The sequence below is a fragment of the Mobula birostris genome, chromosome 19, assembly GCF_030028105.1.
Source record: "Mobula birostris isolate sMobBir1 chromosome 19, sMobBir1.hap1, whole genome shotgun sequence".
Classification (NCBI taxonomy): domain Eukaryota; kingdom Metazoa; phylum Chordata; class Chondrichthyes; order Myliobatiformes; family Myliobatidae; genus Mobula; species Mobula birostris.
In genome coordinates this window covers 13,311,519-13,332,456 of record NC_092388.1, presented here as the reverse complement: position 1 = coordinate 13,332,456, position 20,938 = coordinate 13,311,519, and the positions used below count along the sequence as shown (strand labels likewise).

At 40.8% G+C, this 20,938-nt stretch overlaps 1 protein-coding gene across 4 annotated transcripts in view; it reads right to left on the bottom strand.

Moving 5' to 3' along the window:
• Positions 1-20,938, bottom strand: part of osbpl3b (oxysterol binding protein-like 3b) — a 197,490-nt gene that overhangs the window by 84,272 nt on the left and 92,280 nt on the right. For all 4 annotated transcript variants that reach the window (XM_072283250.1, XM_072283249.1, XM_072283248.1 and 1 more), the window contains 2 exons: positions 3,596-3,733; positions 841-934 (listed from right to left, as the gene is read on the bottom strand). In XM_072283250.1, the coding sequence (XP_072139351.1) occupies positions 841-934; positions 3,596-3,733 (232 nt within the window). The remainder of the gene's footprint in view (positions 1-840; positions 935-3,595; positions 3,734-20,938) is intronic.

Genomic DNA, 20,938 nt, shown 5'->3' with positions numbered 1-20,938 from the left:
TTTTTTGTTGGATAAACCTTCCACAAAGTATTTTGCAACTCTTACCCGTGTCAAAGGCACCGTATACAGTAAATTGGACATTATTCTTTAGCAATATTATGTATACAAATACAAGGTAAAATTAACCTTACAAGGTAATCATAAACACAAGAGATTCTACAGGTCCTGGAAATCCAGGCCAACACACACAAAATGCTGGAGGAACTCAGCAGGTCAGACAGCATCTATGGCGGGAAATAAACAATTAACTTAAAAATAAAAATAAGATGCGGACAGCCTTAAGGCTTTCTTGACGGGGGATAGAAGTGTATAGGGACTGGATACCCATGGTGAAAATGAGGTGATCAGGTCCAGGGAATTGTAAGCTGTTGAGGAGATCGTCATAGATGTTATCGCTGTGAAGAATTAATTAATCGTAAGATGGGCTTCAGTATCCTGTCTCTATAAGAGTGGGATAAAAATCTAAAACAATTTCAATAAACAGTTGCCTGCTGGGGTACTTGTCAAAAGTACGCTTAAGTTTGTAACATCAAGATTTATATATGGGTTTATCTCAGAAACAATGAGTGCCTGAGCAGGTGTTAATCACAGCCTTTGTGAGAAGGTTAAGAATACAATAAATTTTTCTTATTTCATCAGCAATTTACATTTTAAAAATCAGCTTTAAAAATCTGAGAAAAGTTTTCAATACATATTGGAGAAAGATTGAAAAGTTTCAATTCTGCAGAGATTAATCATGATGTGAAAATAAAAATGCCATCTCATCCCTTCCTTCATCAAGCATTCACTTTCCGTCAGAAACAATGTACCAAACTCCAAAAATGTACCAAATCATCTTACATATTGTCTGAGCAGTAGCTTCTGCTTCAGTGCTTAAGTTTTCTTCTGATGTATTGTCACTTATATCACTGACGTAGGATTCATCATCTGAAGCCTACAACAGAAGGAAAAAATATTCACGCTGTTAAAAACTTATGTAGTATCCAAACAATATATTATTATTGATGCAAGGCCATTGTCAATGTACTATCAGTTGTAACTTTTGAAGCAAAACCCTTTGTTACAGTTTGGGATGACAGACCAGTGAACAACTCCAAATGTACTGCCAGAAATTACTCCATAGGGAAAAATCTGAATGCGACAGCTAAATGAAGGTAGAAACATAAGAACAGCCAATATCACTCATATTCGTACACAATGGGAAAATTCAAACACTGGCTAAGGTGTAAAACGTGCAATAATGAAATTGCTCAGATGTTCTATGGCTCGAGAGAACTAAAGCAGTATCCACTGCAAACTTATTCCAGCTAATACAGGCAGTTCTTATAATATATATATACTGACCATTAAGAAAGGAAGGGGAGGAGAAGATGGCAGCGCGACGCAGCTCGCAGCAGCCACTCCGGTGGTGATGTCTGTTATTTGTCAAGTAGGGTGCCGTGCACAATCCTGATTTGATGGAGACGGACTTGACAGCATGGAGGAACATCTGGAGAAACATCTGGAGAAACTTCTGAAATGTTTGCTTCGCTGCTGCTGCTGCTATTGTGTGGTCCGGAATCTCCGGAGGAGAAGGCCCCGAGTCCTTGGCTTTGCTTGTTGCTCGGCGGCCGGGGCGGGGTCGAAGCGCTCGGCAGAGGATGGTGCTTGGAGAGGCTGTATCAAAGGGGCTGGTCAGAGGCTCGAAGTTTTTGGACAGACTCAGAGTTGGCTGCGGTCGGATGCTTACAACGCATCAGCAAGTTGACGGCGCTTGAAGGTTTATGGCGGGGAGAGTTTCTCCCTTCTGTTGCCTGCGTGGGATGATGAGTCGATCGGGGACTTTGAGACTTTTTCTTTTAACCGTGCCCATGGTCTGCTCTTTATCAAATTACGGTATTGCTTTGCATTGTTGTAACTATATGTTATAATTATGTGTTTTTGTCAGTTTTTGTCTTGGTTTATCCTGTTTTTATTGTGATATCATTCTGGAGGAACATAGTATCATTTTTTAATGCACGCATTTCTAAATGACAATAAACGAGGACTGAGTGTCCTCATAATCTAATCTAATTATTATTTCTTTAGACGTTTGGTGCAACTACTGCTTTTCTAGGCTATTTCAAAGGATAATCAAGATTTTGTCACAATGTTGAGCCAGTCAAAATACTTTCCTTCTCCAAAGTACTTCAAGTGAACAAACACGAGAAAGTCTGTAGATGCTGGAAATCCAAACCAACACACACAGAATGCTGAAGGAACTCAGCAGGCCAGAGAGCATCTATGGAAAACAAAATAGCTACTACAATTATCTACCAATTTCAAGGCCAACACCGCAGAAGCAAACTTTTCATTCCTAATTTAATCAACCAGATATTAATTTTTTTAAATTTAGAGGTAGAGGACAGTAACAGGCCCCTCCGGCCCAACAAACCAGCGACACCTAGTTATACCCATGTGACCAATTAATCTAGTAACTAGTACATCTTTGGATACCGGAACACCTGGAGGAACCAGGAGGAAACTCATGTGGCTACGGGGAGAACGACAAACTCCTTACAGACCGTGGTGAAACTGGACTCCAATCTCCGACGCACATGGTAACTGCTACGCTACCGTGGATCTCATGATTTTCCACGTAAACAAACTTCAATGGAAATTTAGACAGGGTCAGATTCAAGCATAAGGACAAACCATGATTTAGTCGTTCTTAATGATTAGACTATACTGTGTGTTGAATGAGAATTTAATACTTGTTCAAAGATAATGCTTGCTATGCATACACAACTGCAGAATCCTCAATCCTAATGTCACTGGGAGTTTGGTGCAAATTCAATGTATGATTTGAATAGATAGTGGTAAATTTAACAGATCAACAGGCTTCAAAACCTGGGCCTCTGGAGCTCCCTCTTCCTTGACTTCCTCATCAGGAGACCACAGTCAGTGTGGATCCGAAATAACATTTCCTCCTTGCTGACTATCAACGCCGATGCACCTCAAGGATGTGCGCTTAGCCTTCTGCCCTGCTCTCTTGACACCCATAACTGTGTGGCTAAGCACAGCTCAAACACCATCTATAAATTTGCTGATGACACAACTGCTTTTGGCAGAACCTCAGATGGTGATGTGAAAAAAAAGATAAAAATGATCTTCGTCCTGCACAGCACACACATTAATGTGTGACACATAATATATTTATCTGTACAAAATTAAAGATGATATTAAAATTAATTTCCCATGTCACATCATTCAGCCTCCTGCCGTTTTCCTGAAATAATCAGCTTCTGTTGGCTCCATAACAAAACGAGTAATAGGCATGTCTCAATGCCACAATGTGAATTACTCTCATGTGTGATCCAGGAATAATGTGCTTTTCATCTGGGCAAGTTACTATAGTCAAGCCAGAACACATTCTGAAATGAGGCCTGGCTTGGGTTCACTCCCAACAAGCTGCAAAGGATATCCAATCAAGGATGACGAAATTCACTATGCAAAGTAGAAATCTTAGCTGGGACTGGAACTTGTCAGAGCAGAACAAAAACCATGTCTTGTATTAAAAATGCAGAATTAACTGCAATATACTGTAGATGAGGGAATAATCACTATATACACTAACCTCATTCTCCGATGAGCTTGCAGATAACAAAACTTCCTGTGCATCAAAGAACTCACAGAGAGAGTCAGCTCGAGAGACTCTGCTTTCATTGGACAGCTGATGGACCAGGGGATTGTTTACTTGGGTGAGGTCTTGTTGCTGTAAAATACATTGACATAGAGACAATTATAACCCGGGCAATAACTTTCAGAATTGTATCAGAATTTTTAAAAATAAATATTATAAGTTCAAAAGCATCCATCAATAAAAGATCTAATCTTTAAATGTTGAACATCAAAAAGCAGAGTGTCTGAATTATTTTGTGACTGCAATATGCTCCAACTTCTCACGAGTGCACAGCTATGAGATCTATATTTCTATTTTTAAACTGTGGAAGGGCAAATCATTAAATATGCACATTACCACATTACTGTCACTGGGTTTTGATTTTCTTGCACAAATGGAGGAGAAAGTGGCTCCTGAAAGAAACCTGTGCTCCCTCTTTTCCTGGTCTCCATCCTCACATCTATCCATGTGACGAACTTTTCCCACTCCCATACACTTCTTTTGGATCAAGAAGTATTCCCAATGATCTCAAGTGACAACCTCCAAGATGCACGATTTTAACAGAGAACTTCATTCCTGTTCACTTTAAATAGTCGGGTGCTCTGGATCAAATGTCAATTATGATCCATACGGTTGACTGGGATTTCACAACCAGCTTGTGTATAACAGCATAAACAAAGTTAAAATGACCAATTTTGAAACCTATCCAGCATTTTTTCAGGAAAGAATACGATAAAATAAAACAGGTAAGAATGATAGGGCTTCACTGCTGTGCAGACATCCCACCCTGCAAAAACTCATTTCAGGGACGTAGCACCATCAATTTGCGGGAGACTTCCGGGAGAGGTGGGATGTCTGCAATAGAGTAGCTCCTTAGCAGCTGGCCAGCTAGTTTAAATAACATTAGCTATGCTAATGAATGAATGACACCTGTTAAACTCACCTCAACATGTCTTTTACAGTCTTAACCCACCATGGGCAATAGAAAAGTCACTGTTGCAAACAGTGCAGCGAGCAACACTGTCATTATTTCGACCCCTATTAGGCAGGGGTACACTTTAGTGTAGTCTGGGGTGACGTACGTTTTGTTTTTTTGGAACACTCTGCAATGTCTGTCTGTCTGTCTCTCTCTCTCTCGTGGTCGCTCGCGCGCTCTCAAGCGCTCTCGTTTTCTCTCTCGCTCACGTGCTCTCGCTTGCTTTCTCTCACGTGCGCACACACGTTCTCTCTCGCGGTCGCTCTCGTGCTCTCTCTCGCGGTCGCTCTCGTGCTCTCTCTCGCGCTCTCTCTCGTGGTCGCTCTCGCGCTCTCTCTTGCTTTTCTCTCACTCGCTCTCAAAAAAATTGATTTCCGTGATATTGTATATAATTTGCAGGCATCAGGGAGCCACTATTAATATGCAAGAGACTCCCGGAAGTTCCGGGAGAGGTGGGATGTTTGCTGCTGTGCCTCAGAGCAGTATAATTCCTTTAAGACACATACTGTACATTTGCAAATGATAAATGGCCAAGATATTTAAAAATGACAAGAAATGGATCTCAGTATATCTCCCCATATCCCAGAAAGTAGAGCAGGGAAAGGACCAAAAGGAAAAAGATCTCACAAGTGCGACAAGATTAACAAATTAATTAACCATCACTTTGATTTCAGTTAGTATTACTTTATGGATTAATTGTTCTGAAGTGATCAACACAAAATCCAATTAAATAATAAATCATAAGTTAACCAAACATTACGATTCGAGTGACTATATTCATAATTAGCCTCTTGCATTTCACACTTTGCAAAATCTACCAAAGGAGCAGCGGAGTTTTAAAAATACAACCACAAAACAAAAACACAGACAACATCCACCAGGCTTCTGCAGCCGTTACTTTTTCTGAAGTCTGCGCAGCAAGAATAATCTGACAAATCAACACCACAAAAACATTCGAGCTGACCACAGCGCCCTTGGAGAATGGTCCCTAAATAATTTCTGTCACGATTCTCCATAAAGATAGCAACACCATCTATTCATGCATCAAAAAGTGTAAAAAAATTGTACATATTTACTTTCCTTAAAACCCAGCCACTCGACAAAATTATCTAAAAGCTAATTTTATACCATATTTCAAATTTTTGGTCAGTGATATGCAAATTTTGGAAGGGCAAATTTCTATTTCTTTGCCCGGGGGGGGGGGGGGGGAGAGAGTACCCGGTTTTACCACATGGCATTCAAGCTATGCTTAAGAATATAGTCTAAAAAGTAATCAAAGATCAACTTTTCAGGAACACTAGGCTGATGTTCTACTGCAGCACAAAAGGAATGTTATAATGTCAAAAATGTTTTTCGATGTTAACTGGGCCCTGCTTCCGTTCTCGGGTGGAATTAAATGATTCCAAGGCATTATTTTGAAAAATAAATTGGTGGAGGCCGATGTCCCGGCTAAAATCCAAACATCACACAAAAAGATTGCTTTTAATCCACTCACTATTTGTGAGAATCTGAAAATGGGGACTATTATTTCTGAAGGACAAAACTAATTTTCTTCAGAAAAAAAATGGCCCTGGATTTCATTTGTTCCTTTTCTTTAAGATGTAAATTTAATCTTAAATGAAGACTATTCAAACATGGCACAAAATGATTTTGATTCATAAAACATTAATGAAGAGAAATATGATGATGAAGTGAGAATTGGTAAACTGTGGATACAGTTTCTTTTACTCAGCCATGAAAGTTCAATGAGATACTCTGCAGGTTTTGGCACTGTACCTTAGGAAAGACAAAGATGGCCTTGGAAAGTGTGGAGTGTTGACAGACCAGAACTTCAATGGTTAAATTAGGAGATGCACCAGGATTAAAGTTGCATGCGTTTGAGTTAGGAAGTTATGATATGATTTGATTGAAGTTCATAAGTTACTTGAGGAAGATAATAGGGTACATAAAGAAATAGGGTTCCCACTGGTTGGTTAAATCTAGGAATAGAAGTATGGTCTAAAAATCAGAGCCAGACCTTTCAGGAAATGAAACGTGATAGAAATTTAGTATTATCCCACTCAAACAGCAATTATTGTTGGATATTATAGGACTTGAATGGCTAGGTAATAGAATTAGTTCCAAGATTAGCTACAATACCACTGAACACACAGACAGCTCCAGCTAAATATTCCAATAACAGCAAGTATTTCAGATTCACAGTGTTACTTTATCCATTAAATTCAGACTACTGGTATATAAATAATTCAATTACAGATGAATCCATTAATCACAAAAGCATTTTACTCTACAAATCTATTGTATCACAGAGAAAGACTGATGGATACAAAATAATTATGGCAGGGAACAAAAAATAATTAAAATAATTAAACCAAGGTTTAAAGTAAAATTTATTATCAGAGTACATACATATCACCTCATACAACCTGAGATTAGTTTTCTGTGGGCATACTTAGCAAATCTATAGAACAGTAACTGTAAACAAACTGCAAATGCAGATAATAAATAAATAGCAATAAATTATGAGCACAAAATAATAATATAACAGAGTTCTTAAATGAGTGTAGCTATCCTCTTTTGTTCAATAGCCTGATGGTTGAGGGGTAGTAACTGTCCTTGAACCTGGTGGTGCAAGTCCTGAGGCTCTTGTACCTTCTACCTGATGGCAGCAGCGAAAAAGGAGCATGGCCTGGGTGGTGAGGATCTTTGATGATGGAATACTTCATGTAGATGTGCTCAATGGTTGGGAGGGTTTTACTTGAGATGTACTGGGCTGAATCAATGAGGACCTCACCCAACAAGACAGACAAACACCAAAGTTGAAAAGACAAACCGTGCAAATACAAAAAGAGAAAAAATAAATAAATAAGCAACATCAAGAACATGAGATGAAAAGTCCTTGAAAGTGAGCCTATAGGTTGTGGGAACAGTTCAGTGATGGGGTGAGTGAAAGTATCCCCTCTGATTCAAGAGCCTGATGATTGAGGGGTAACAACTGTTCCTGAACCTGATGGTGTGAGTCCTGAGGCTCCTGTACCACCTTCCTGATGGCAGAGGTGAGAAGAGAGCACGACCTGGGTGGTGGAGGTCCCTGATAATGGATGCTGCTTTTCTGTGACAGTGCCCCATGTAGATGTGCTCAGTGGTGAGGAGCATTTTACCTGTGATGGACTGAGCTGTAGCCACAACTTTTCATGGACTTTTATTTTACAGCACTGTAGCTGGGTCTAAAGTCTTAAAGTGATGAAAAGTATAGATTCTCTTTGAGATAGGTTATTTCTAAACAGGTTGAGCGATGAAGGAGAAATGGGGAAAAAAAAGTAATCGATACAAAAAGGAGAAAATACATTAGCTTCTCCTGAGTATAGTTTACAGAGTAACATCGAGTGATGGAGTCACAGAACACTACATCATAGAGACAGGCAGTTCGGCCCATCTAGTCTGTACCAACCATATATCTGCCTAGTAACAGATCCTTCTGAAAACACTGCCCAGACACATGGCAACATAAGTTCCATCACCTGGAGGCTTAAAACGTTACGGGATCTAGGTGTAGATATGCAATTATCATTTAGGGCCACCTCTCACTGTTCTGTGAAAGATGTTCCAATCTTCTTGGGCTTCCCCCAACAGAGTGTGAATGTATGCTGGTGGCACATGTACACAGCATCATCTCTGAAAGGAACAATTGCTTTCTTGACCTTTCTTTGGTGGTGTCAGGGAAGGTGACATAGAACTCAATTTCTAATGGGTACAGAATGGACCAAAGCAGAGGTTCTTAATCTGGGATCCACAGTCCCCTCGGGGTGGAGAGACCCCAGGGCACCTGTGACCGTGGATGGGGAAAAAATTACATCTTTATTTTCACCAGCTATCTGAAATTTAGCATCTCCTTCAGTCATGAATGTAGGTAACAAACCACAGTAGTATTAACAGTACCTGTGATTTTGTCACCAGTAGAAATCACTGATATTTTCATATCATATTACAGTTGTTACAAATACATTTTTCTGTACAGGGTCCATAGGCTTCACCAGACTGCCAAAGGGGTCCATGGCATAAAAAAGGTTCAGAACCCCTGGACTAAAGACAAGTACCCTATCTTTCATAGCATTGTGCCCCGGAAGAATGGGGTAGGATCACTATAAAAGAGCTGTGGTCGTCACAACCATGGACTCTGCTGTGGGGTCCACCTGCCCCCGCAGTCGGGCTGCACAACAGGTTCAGCAATTGTGCACATTAGTATGCACGTTCCAGCTAATTACTGTTTAACTATGGTGGCATTTCTTTTCATTGTAGTCTTGTAGAGAGTTGACCGCATTAACAGTACTCTCCCTACTTACCCTCGTCCTTGTCCGAGAAAGAGACTACCACTTCCATTAACACTGGAAAGAAGCGGTATTTGTTTAGAATTCAGGTGTTACTTTCAGCCGCAGTATTGGGATTTACCTTTCAGTTTGAGATTTTAGCTAACGGCCCTGTTGGCCTAGCGTTCATTATTTTTCTTTCCTTTAAATTCTGCAACAGTTCTCATTAAAGTCAGTGAACTGTTGACCCACTTCACTCTCTCTCTTTCTCTGCACTTGGGCCATATCCAAATGTTCAGACAGTGGTTCCTTATTCCCTTCCATAGATACTGCCGGACTTGTTGAGTTCTTCCACCATTTTAGTGTGTAGTGCTCAAGATTTACAGCATCTGAAAAATCTCATGTGTTCAGGTGTTATATCGGCTGCATTTGTGCGGAAAAGTGTTTTAAGAAGGGGGATATTTGGATGTACGAATGAAGCATAGATTTGAAAAGGGAATAAAAGGATGAAACAGAGTTTTGCCAAAAGGAATAAAAGGTCACAAACTGCTAGAGGAACTCCGCAGCTCCTCAGAAGGGGCAAGAAGCCAGAATAAGGTGGTGAGGGGTGGGAAAGGAGCTCAGGCTGGAAGGTGATGGGTGAAGCCAGGTGGGAGGGGGAGGGGGGGTGACGCAAGACGATGGCAGTGATAGGTGGAAAAGGTAAAGAGTTGGAGAAGGAGGAATCTGATAGGAGAGGATAGTGGACCATAGGAGAAAGGGAAGCAGGAGGGGCACCGGGGAAGCGATAGGTAGGTGAAGTGAAGAGAGATAAAGGCAAGCCAGAGTAGGGAATGGAGGAGGGAATCGGGAGGGGTAAAATGACTGCAAGTTAGAGAAATCAATGCTCACGTCATCAGATTGGAGTCTACTAAGTTGGAATATGAGGTGTTGCTCTATGCTTTTACACAGCATGGTTTTATTTGGATCAGATCAAGACTTTATTGAAACTTTAATGCTTGATTACATGGGTTGTTAACCTTTGATTTAGAATCTCCCAGTACACTCTTCTTGCTCCAAAGCGGCATATTACCAAAAATGATCTCTGTCAGTGGTGAGCTGATGCCGAGAGCAGGCCCTAAAGGTCCTGATATCACTGCATTATGCCACACATCACCAACTCTTGTTCAGATAATTTAGATGAGATGCTTAAAGACTAGATAATCCCCCAGAAGGGCAATAAAAAAAGCATTTCAGAGAAATGCCAGGAAAATATTCATGATGATCTCAACAATATTTGTCCCTCAATCAACATCTAGAAATTACTGTACTGCAGTTAATGGGAGCATTCTTGGCACAAGTTTGTTGCTGCACTGACTATATTAAAATAATGACCATGGTTAAATATGCTCCATTTTCTTTAACATACTTTGGACCATCTAACCTGCAGATGCAAGTCTGGCCTTCATTTATTCCTACTGGTGCCAATTTCAAAGGTGCTGCAGTGTCATCCCATGCACCCATAAGTTATTACACACACTCAGTGGCCACTTTATTAGGTACACCTGTATATCTGCTCATTAATGTAAATATTTCATCAGCCAATCATGTAGCAGCAACTCAACGCATAAAAGCACGCAGTCATGGTCAAGAGGTTCAGTTGTTGTTCAGACTAAACATCAGAATGGGGAAGAAATGTGATCTCAGTGCCTTGACCTAGGAATAATTGTTGTGGCGCTAGATGGGGTGGTTTGAGTATTTCACAAACTACTGATCTTCTGGGTTTTATCACACACACAGTCTCTAGAGTTTACAAAGAATGGTGCAAAAAGAGCAAAAAAAAAATAAAAAACAAGACATCCAATGAGTGGTAGTTCTGTGGGCAAGAATGCCTTGTTAATGAGAGAGGTCAATGGCCAGACTGGTTAAAGGTGACAGTAACTCACGTAACTACGCATTACAACAGCGGTGTGCAGAAGAGCATCTCTGAATGCACAACATGTTGAACCTTGAAGTGGATGGGCTACAGCAGCAGAAGACCAGACAGGATTCCATTCCTGTAACTAATAAAGTGGCCACTGAGTTTACATTCAAATACACCCAAGTGATTGTCATTGCTATATAAAGGAGACTAACATAACCACTGGGTCTGTTATGATAGGAAGAAACAACCTCTCTCATTGGTTCATTGGTGCCAGGGAGGTTCATTTGAGGGTTGTGGCAGAGAATGCCAACACCACTTCTGCTCATGAATATGCCACAGTAAAATACAGCAACACAGAATGGGCACGATTAAATGTCCCCAACACACATTTCTTCACAGGCTGCAAAGTGAACGTGCATGAAGCATTACACAAGTTGTGGACTGGGCCCAGACCCAACATGTTGAAGGAGGACGCCAGTGCTCAAGCCAAGATTCTGGCAAGATTGGGAAATCTCGGAGATGTAATGCTGAAGCTTTATAAGGCATTTGTCAGACTGTACTTGCAGTACTGTAGGTCCCTTATCTAAGAAAGGATGTGCTGGCACTGGCGAGGGTTCAGAGGAGGTTCACAAGAGTGATCTTGAGAATGAAAGGGTTAGCGTATGTGGAGCATTTGATGGCTCTGGGCCTGTACTAACAGGAGTTTAGAACCCAGGGGTGGGTGGGGGGGTCTCATTTAAGCCTATTGAAAGGCCTAGATAGAGTGGATGTGGAGAGGATATTTTCTTTAGTGGGGGAGTCTAGGACCAGAGAGCACAGCCTCAGAATAGAAGGACATCCATTTAGAACAGAGATGAGAAGGAATTTCTATAGTCAGAGGATGGTGAATCCATGGACTTCATTGCCCTAGATGGCTGTGGAGGCCAAGTCATTAGGTATATTCAAAGTGGAAGTTGATAGGTCCTTGATTAGCAAGGACGTCAAAGGTTATAGGGAGAAGGCAGGAGAATAGGATTGAAAGCAGTAATAAATCAGCCACGTTGGAATGGAGGAACAGACCTGATGGGCTGAATGGCCTAATTCTGCCCTATGTCGTGTGTGTGTGTGTCTGTGTCTAAGCCTGTACCTATGCATGTGCATATCAAACAACATGATGTCCAATTCTTTGCCATGCTAAAGATGCATTTATTCCATATGGAATTAAGTTATTCCATGCATACCTGAGACAGAAACCTACTCACCTGTGCAAGCTGAAATCAGGAAGTCCAGGATTGAACTCTTAGACTGACACAAACGAACTGAGAAATTGTTACAATAGCACCTCGCTCCAGAGAAAGTGCCTTTCACACATTAAGTGGCAAGAAAGCTTTGCATTACCCAGTCCCGTCTTTACCCCATTTAAACAAGAAATCAGTCTGAAACAGTGAGTTGCTTTGCATAATTTTGGAATAATCAAGTGGTACAATATAGGACAGAATTGATCATTTAATGTTGGGCCAACTGAGGTATACTGAGTGGAGCACAGCAAGGATGAGAGCAGGTACCTCGATTGGTTCAAATATCCATACGCAAAGACACAATGAATATATCGACAAACCTAAAATGGATTAAATGAAATAAAACAAAAAGACGAACATAATAAACTCTAGATGGTTATTTCTGTATTGAGCAAGAATGAAAAATGTCCACTCTGTATCAGAAGAGGTGTCTAAACCTCCGGGTAGAGACTGTCAGCAATGAGAAATGAACAAACTTACAATTCTGAATGGCCAAGCTAAAATTGTGAGAGCCACAATGTTTTTTTTCGAAAACACTGTTATTCAGAAAGACTGCAATAGAAGCTTCCAACATGTTCCCATGCTCAACAATTCCAGCACAGGAGCGATAAACATTAAAAGCAGCCAAACACAGGCATTCTTTCTGGAAACAAAGCCAAACCAATAACCTTGCTAAAGCATTCATGCAAGCAACTCTTAGAAAGCAGTTTAATTACTTTTCAAAGTTGGCTTTAATGGCTTGTATTTTGTAGTCAATGTTGAAGCAACAGGATTCAAGGCTAATCTTGAAGAACATTGCCACAAAATCTAATTATTTCCCTGCATGGAACATTTCCAATGGCTGATGAAACATGAAAGAATTTTCAGACAGAAAACCGGAAAGGAAGTGCAACCTTTTCAGGTCATCAGGTATACATCTTTTTAAGCCTTCTCAGCCTTGGATTCCAAAGTTTTTCTGACACAGGCTTAAAGTTCCTTATTTTAACTGTCTCTAATAGTATGCTGTAATTTAAATGTCTATAGTGCCAAAAAAATAGCGAGACTTCTGAATAAAATTAAGGTAAAAGTATCAAGATCCAACTTTATTTGCCGAATACACTCAGTGGCCACTTTACTAGATACTAATAAGGTGGCCATTGTGTATATATTGTTGTCTTCTGCTGCTGTAGCCCATCCACTTCAAGGGTTGATGTGTTGTGCATTCAGTAGATGCTCTTCTGCACACCACTGTTGTAATATGTTGTTATTTGAGTTACTGTCACCTTCCTGTCAGTTTGAACCAAGCTGGCCGTCCTCCTCTGATCTCTCTTATTAAGAGGACGATCTTGCTCACAGTACTGCCGCTCTGGATTTTTCTTTTGCTTTTCGCATCATTCTTGGTGAACTCTGGAGACGGCAGAGTGCAGTGATGAGATTATTAGATAGAGGAGGATTGGGGGTTGGGCTAAATAGAAAGGTTGATCAAATTTACTGCCTTGGGGAAGAAATTTCTCAGATGGTATGAAGGTTCTGCTTTTATAGCCCTATGGTGATGTCCAGAAGGGAGCTATTGGGAAAGTCAGTTTGCAGGGTGGGCAGTGTCCGCAATGATTTTCCCAAGCTGGCTCTTTGTCCTGGTCATGCACAGGTCCTGCAGTGATAACAATGACCTTTTCTGCTCACTTTACTGTCCACTGTAGTTTTTACGACAGGATGCTGCACGAAACGGACATTAGTGACTGATGTGAAGATGCTCTCTATGATGGCAATGCAGAATTGAACCGATACATTCTGGCAAAGATGACATTTTACCAACTACCGCAAGAAGTGCATCCTCTGCCGAGCCTTTTTGTTAATGCAGGAAATATGGTTCAAACATAGAAACATAGAAAATAGGTGCAGGAGTGGGCCATTTGGCCCTTCGAGCCGGCACTGCCATTCAGTATGATCATGGCTGATCATCCAACTCAGAACCCTGTACCAGCCTTCCCTCCAGACCCCCTGATCCCTTTAGCCGCAAGGGCCATATCTAACTCCCTCTTAAATATAGCCAATGAACTGGCCTCAACTGTTTCCCGTGGCAGAGAGTTCCACAGATTCACCACTCTCTGTGTGAAGAAGTTTTTCCTCATCTCGGTCCTAAAAGGCTTCCCCTTTATCCTCAAACTGTGACCCCTCGTTCTGGACTTCCCCAACATCGGGAACAATCTTCCTGCATCTAGCCTGTCCAATCCCTTTAGGATTTTATACGTTTCAATCAGATCCCCCCTCAATCTTCTAAATTCCAACGAGTATAAGCCTAGTTCATCCAGTCTTTCATCATATGAAAGTCCTGCCATCCCAAGAATCAATCCGGTGAACCTTCTTTGTACTCCCTCTATTGCAAGGATGTCTTTCCTCAGATTAGGGGACCAAAACTGCACATAATACTCCAGGTGTGGTCTCACCAAGGCCTTGTACAATTGCAGTAGTACTTCCCTGCTCCTGTACTCGAATCCTCTTGCTATAAATGCCAGCACACCATGCGCCTTTTTCACCACCTGCTGTACCTGCATGCCCACTTTCAATGCCTGGTGTGTAATGACACCCAGGTCTCGTTGCATCTCCCCTTTTCCTAATCGGCCACCATTCAGATAATAATCTGTTTTCCTGTTTTTGCCACCAAAGTGGATAACTTCACATTTATACACATTAAATTGCATCTGCCACGAATTTGCCCACTCACCTAACCTATCCAAGTCACCCTGCATCCTCTTAGCATCCTCCTCACAGCTAACACTGCCGCCCAGCTTCGTGTCATCCGCAAACTTGGAGATGCTGCATTTAATTCCCTCATCCAAGTCATTAATATATATTGTAAACAACTGGGGTCCCAGCATTGAGCCTTGCGGTACCCCACTAGTCACTGCCTGCCATTCTGAAAAGGTCCCGTTTATTCCTACTCTTTGCTTCCTGTCTGCCAACCAATTCTCTATCCACATCAATACCTTACCCCCAATACCGTGTGCTTTAAGTTTGCACACTAATCTCCTGTGTGGGACCTTGTCAAGTCTTTCGAAAATCCAAATATACCACATCCACTGGTTCTCCCCTATCCACTCTACTAGTTACATCCTCAAAAAATTCTATGAGATTCGTCAGACATGGCTTTCCTTTCACAAATCCATGCTGACTTTGTCCGATGATTTCACTGCTTTCCAAATGTGCTGTTATCACATCTCTGATAACTGACTCCAGCAGTTTCCCCACCACCGACGTTAGGCTAACCGGTCTATAATTCCCCAGTTTCTCTCTCTCTCCTTTTTTAAAAAGTGGAGTTACATTAGCCACCCTCCAATCCTCAGGAGCTAGTCCAGAATCTAACGAGTTTTGAAAAATTATCACTAATGCATCCACTATTTCTTGGGCTACTTCCTTAAGCACTCTGGGATGCAGACCATCTGGCCCTGGGGATTTATCCGCCTTTAATCCCTTCAAGAGATATCAGAAAAAAAATTCATTGAATTTTATACATTCAAATATTATTTTGAAATTACATTTATATTAATGTAAGGAATTAAGGGCAAAGTTTGCCAAAACAGTAATTATGAAACAGTGTTTGATTGAAAATTCAATTATGATTCACGCAGAGTATAATGTTTTGTTGAGTTATTTTATAGCAAGTCTGGGTAGCAGACAATTTATTTTTGTGAAACAACAAATGTGCAAAAAAGAACAAACTATGCAAAAACAAAAAGAAAGAAAAAATTATAATTATAAATAAATAAGCAATAAATACCGAGAACGTGCCATGAAGAGTCCTTGAAAGCCAGTCCATAGGTTGTGGGAACAGTTCAATGATAGGGCAAGAGAAGTTGAGTGAAGTTATACTTTTTGGATCAAAAGCCTGATGGTTGAGGAGTAATAACTGTTCCTGAACATGATGGTGAGAGTCCTGAGGCTCCTCTACCTTCTTCCTGATGGCAGCAGCCAGAAGAGAGAATATCGGGATGGTAGGGATCCCTGATGATGGATGCTGCTTTCCTGCAACAATGCTCCCTGTAAATGTTCTCAATGGTAGGAAGTGCTTTACCCATAGTGGACTGTATCCACATATTTTGTAGGATTTTCCGTCAAAGGGCATTGGTGTTTCCATACCAGACCGCGATGCAGCCAGTCAATATACTCTCCATCACACATCTATAAAAGTTTATCAAAATTTTAGATGTCATGCCGAACCTTTCAAACTTTCAGGGATGTAGAGGTGCTGCCATGCTTTCTTTGTAATGGCACTTACATACTGGGCCCAGGACAGGTCCTCCAAAACGATAACACCGAGGAAATTGCTGACCCTCTCCAGCTCTCATTTTCCCCTCGGAGGACTGGCTCATGGGCCTTTGGTTTCCTCCTCCTGAAGTCAATAATCAGCTCCTTGGTCTTGTTGACATTGAGTAAGAGGTTGCTGTTGTAGCACCACTCAGCCAGATTTTCAATCTCCCTCCTAAATGCTGAATCATCACCACCTTTGATTCAGCCCATGACAGTGGTGTTGTCAACAGATTTAACAGTCATAAGTACAAAGCCAGTGGAGCAGGGGCTGAGCTTAATTTGTTAATGGTTAACAAAACCATTTAACCAAAATTGGAAACACAAAATATGAACATCACAGATGTCTTTTTTATGGCAATGCAAAGGGATTAATATATTAAAAATAATTCCTTGGAGGCAAGTGTTGCCTGAAAAGCTGACATTTTACTTTGGCCATCTTCACTGCTGTGTAAAAGTGGCAGATTCTTTTCCTAAACCTGTTGTTAAACACAAAAATCTAGGCATTTGATTCAACAATAAATAATAGCAATGACCTCCAAATCTGCATGGGGTGCCAATTTATGGGAACAAGAAATTGCCTGTCTCCCATGCACGCCTTGCTATATCGATTCAGTGGATTTGGGCTTCTCGGGCATTTAACCTCCCACATCCAGTTGCCTTTGAGATGGTACTGATGGGCTGTCTTCTTGAACCACCACCAACCTCCAACCAACAACCAACATGACTTCTTCCGTGCTAGTCATGAATACAATCACAGTGTTTTCACTCCCGTTTGGCCAGGGATCCTTAATGACCTGCTCAAACATTTGCTGCCTTGTTGCCAAGGGCAGTTACTCTCACACTGCTGAACCTCTCATCACAGCGCTAAGCAGTATTACACCCATATTGTACTGTCTCAGTACTTTTATATTTGTGTGCTGTAGCACTTTTTTTTAATTCGCAGTTATTTTGTAAATAACACTATTCTTTGTATTTCCGGTCAGATGCTAAATGCATTTCATTGGCTTTGTATCTGTCCTAGGCACAATGACAATAAAGTTGAATCTAATCTAATCTAATTTGTCCAGGCTTGGACCAAAGTAGTAAAGAGGTCAGGAGTGGACCCCAAACTTGAGCTTCTGTCAGCAGGTTGTAACTGAGTAAGTCCTGTTTGATAGTACTATTGATTAAGTTGAAAATTCAAAGCAAATTTTTTTATCAGAGTACATATATGTCACCATACACAACCCTGAGATTCATTTTATTGTGAGCACCATAATAGAATCAATGAAAGACCGCACGAACTTGGGTGTTCAACCAGTGTGTAAAAGACATCTAACTGCAAGTACAAAAGAAATAATAATAATAAATAAGTAAATTATAAATATCGAGAATATGAGTTGAAGAGTCCTTGAAAGTCAGTCCATATGTTGTGGGAACATTTCAATGATGGGGCAGGCCAATTTGAGTGAAGTTAACCCCTTTACTTCAAGAGCCTGATGATTGAGGGGTAATTACCATTCCTGAACCTGATGGTGTAATTATCTCTTCCATCCTGAAGTCTGAGCTTGGAGCTGGTGGTCCTGTCGACAGTTACTCAGCAGGTCGATCCCAAAGATCGAAAGCCTCATCGACTCAATCAGCCGCAGGTGCATTTGCCACATTCTCGCAATCAATTGGATACAGTTCACAGTCTAACAGCAATGTCTTTCAGAACTCAGCCTCCTTGGTGTGCAATGGTGTAAATGAGCCACCCTTGGACATTGAAGTCACCCCGGAACCCAGAGTACAGTCTGTACCTCTGCCAACCTCAATGCTCTCAGTTCAAAATAGAGAAGCATTGATTCATCAATCACATGGGGATAGTAGGTAGTCATCAAAGTTCAAAGTAAATTTATTATCAAGTATGTATACGTCATTATATACCATCATGAGGTTCATTTCCCTGCAGGCATTCACTGTAGGTCAAAGTAGTACAATAGAATCAATGAAAAACTACACAGAAATACTGAGACAACCAATATGCAAACGTAGTAAAAACTGTGCAAATAAAACAAAAACAAATTATAATACAAATAGATAAATAATACTGAGAACATGAGTTGTGGAGTCCTTGAAAGTGAGTCCATAGGTTGTGGAATCAGAGGTTTGTTAGACCATTTCAGAAGGCATTTAAAGTCAACCATGTTGCTCTAGATTTGGACTCCCGAGTAGGGCAGACCGGTAAGAATGGCAGACTTCCTCCCTCATCAGGCATTCATTAGATAGATCGTTACAATAATTGTTCAATTAATGTCCAGAATTAAATTTGAATTTATCACTATCTGCCGTGGTGAGATTTGAACACACTACTACTACGTCAACTCAGGCCTTGGGGGCTGGCATTGGGCACGATGACGGACTCTCCACTTCTCCCTCTCCCTCATCAGTGTGTTCAGTTCACCTACATTAGCCGCGCCGCTGTCTTCTAGGAGTGTGTTGACCATAGTCTTGGGAGGGCGCCCAGGGTTCATCCTCCCGTGCTTGGGCTCCCATATGATGACTAGGCTGGCAGGTAGCTCGGGGTGGCATAGACAGTGCCCCGCTAGTTGCAGTCTTTTCTCCTCGATTTTAGTGGTGAGCATCGGTAGGTTGTTATAGAGCTCGACGTTTGTCATGTGCCGTTGCCAACTCACGTCAAGAGCCATCTGGAGCATTCGTGTATAGCAACCATGTAGACACTTCCACATTGTCTTGGTGAGTGTCCACATCTCACATCCGTATGTGAGAATGGACTCTATGACTGCTATGAAAATCCTCTTTTTAAGCCCTCTGGTCAGGTTTGACTTCCAGATTTCCTTCATGTCGTTCATAGCCCTCCACGCCAGCGCCTTCTGTATCTTTACGTCCTTCTCCAAACTCATCATTCTTGACCCCAGGTACTTGTAGTCAAAGACTTTCTTAATGGTATCATTCTCTAGTAGTAGTAGTAGTGTATTAACTTAACTATTTAATGGACATATATATACCTAATGTAACTCAGTTTTGTCTATATTTATTTATTATGTATTTCATTGTAATGCTGACGTAAAGTTAACAAGTTTTACAACATATGCCAGTGATATTAAATCTGATTCTGAAAATGCTGGAGGAACTCAGGTCAGGCAGCATCTATGGAAGTGAATAAACAGTTCAGTTTTGGGCTGATTGATGCTATGGCTGTTAGTATTTTCAAAAACAACAGGATCAGAATCTGGAAGGACACTTGTGTCATGAAGACTGCCTGTTTAAATATATTTAGCTGAGCAAAATAACACTTAGACCACAACTAAAGCAAGTTAAAACTTGCTTTCAAAGTGTGTAGAGAGGCAACAAAAAAAAAGCAAAAGTGCTACACTGCAGATTATAGACAATACATAATGGGCTAAACCTATTACTAATCCAGAATTAACGAGCCTGTAAAACACTGCAGTTCTTTTCTAGACCTTTTCACTTGATTTTAAAGACAACAGTATCACATGACATAATTTATCAGGTAATCAAAGTGTGGAATATTAACAAAATTTGATGGAAAATGAGTGATTTTTGTTGTGAATAGGACAGACAGATGGAATTACAGATTTGTGGGAATCACTGTGTAATGCCTATTGATTTAATTATGTACTGAAGGTGATGAAATATTAAACTAATATATGCAGATCATTCTGAATGAATCATACGGACAGCGATGGATGAAGTTCTCCGTAGACCCACCTTTACTGAACCTGGACTTGAAAAGAGAGTGACAGCTGGATCTACCAGCCTTGATTCAGCATGGATCCTGCACAACCGGCCTTTGAGCTCTGCATTTTGAGCTAAAGCCTGACAAAAGGCATTAAGGAAATACAGAGCATTAATTATTTAGCACAGACAATCCGCATCACAACCACTCTGAGCAGGCTAACTGCTTAAAATGCACAAAAACAATATTTGTTTATGTAGAGATACAGCACAGTAACAGGCCAATCCAGCCCAGCACCCAATCCAATTACATCAATGTGAACAATTACTCTTCTAACCCATACATCTTTAGCCTGTGGGAGGAAACTGGAGCACCCAGAAGAAACCTACACAGTCCCGCACACAATCCTTACAGACAGTGGTGGAATCGAACTCTGATTGCTGGCACTGTTATAGTGTTACATTAACCACTAGATATGAAATGTGTCATTTTGCCATTCTGATATATGACATATCAATTTAAAAGGACAAATTCAACAGTTGAAACACAGCTAAGCAACTTCTTTTCCCTCAAATATTTGATGCTGTATTCAATAATTCCAGTGGGAGATGCACTATTTTTTTTTTAAAACAAAGACAGAGATTTTGTTTGCAATGAGTGTAATTTGGGAACAGCTTCTTTCCAACTGTGATAAGACTGCTGAACGGATCCTGACCCAGATCTGGGCCATACCCTCCAAATATCCAGACCTGCCTCTCGGTTTTTTTGCACTACCTTACTTTCCATTTTCTATTTATGATTTATAATTTAAATTTTTAATATTTACTATTGATTTGTACTCCAGGGAGTGGGAAGCGCAGAATCAAATA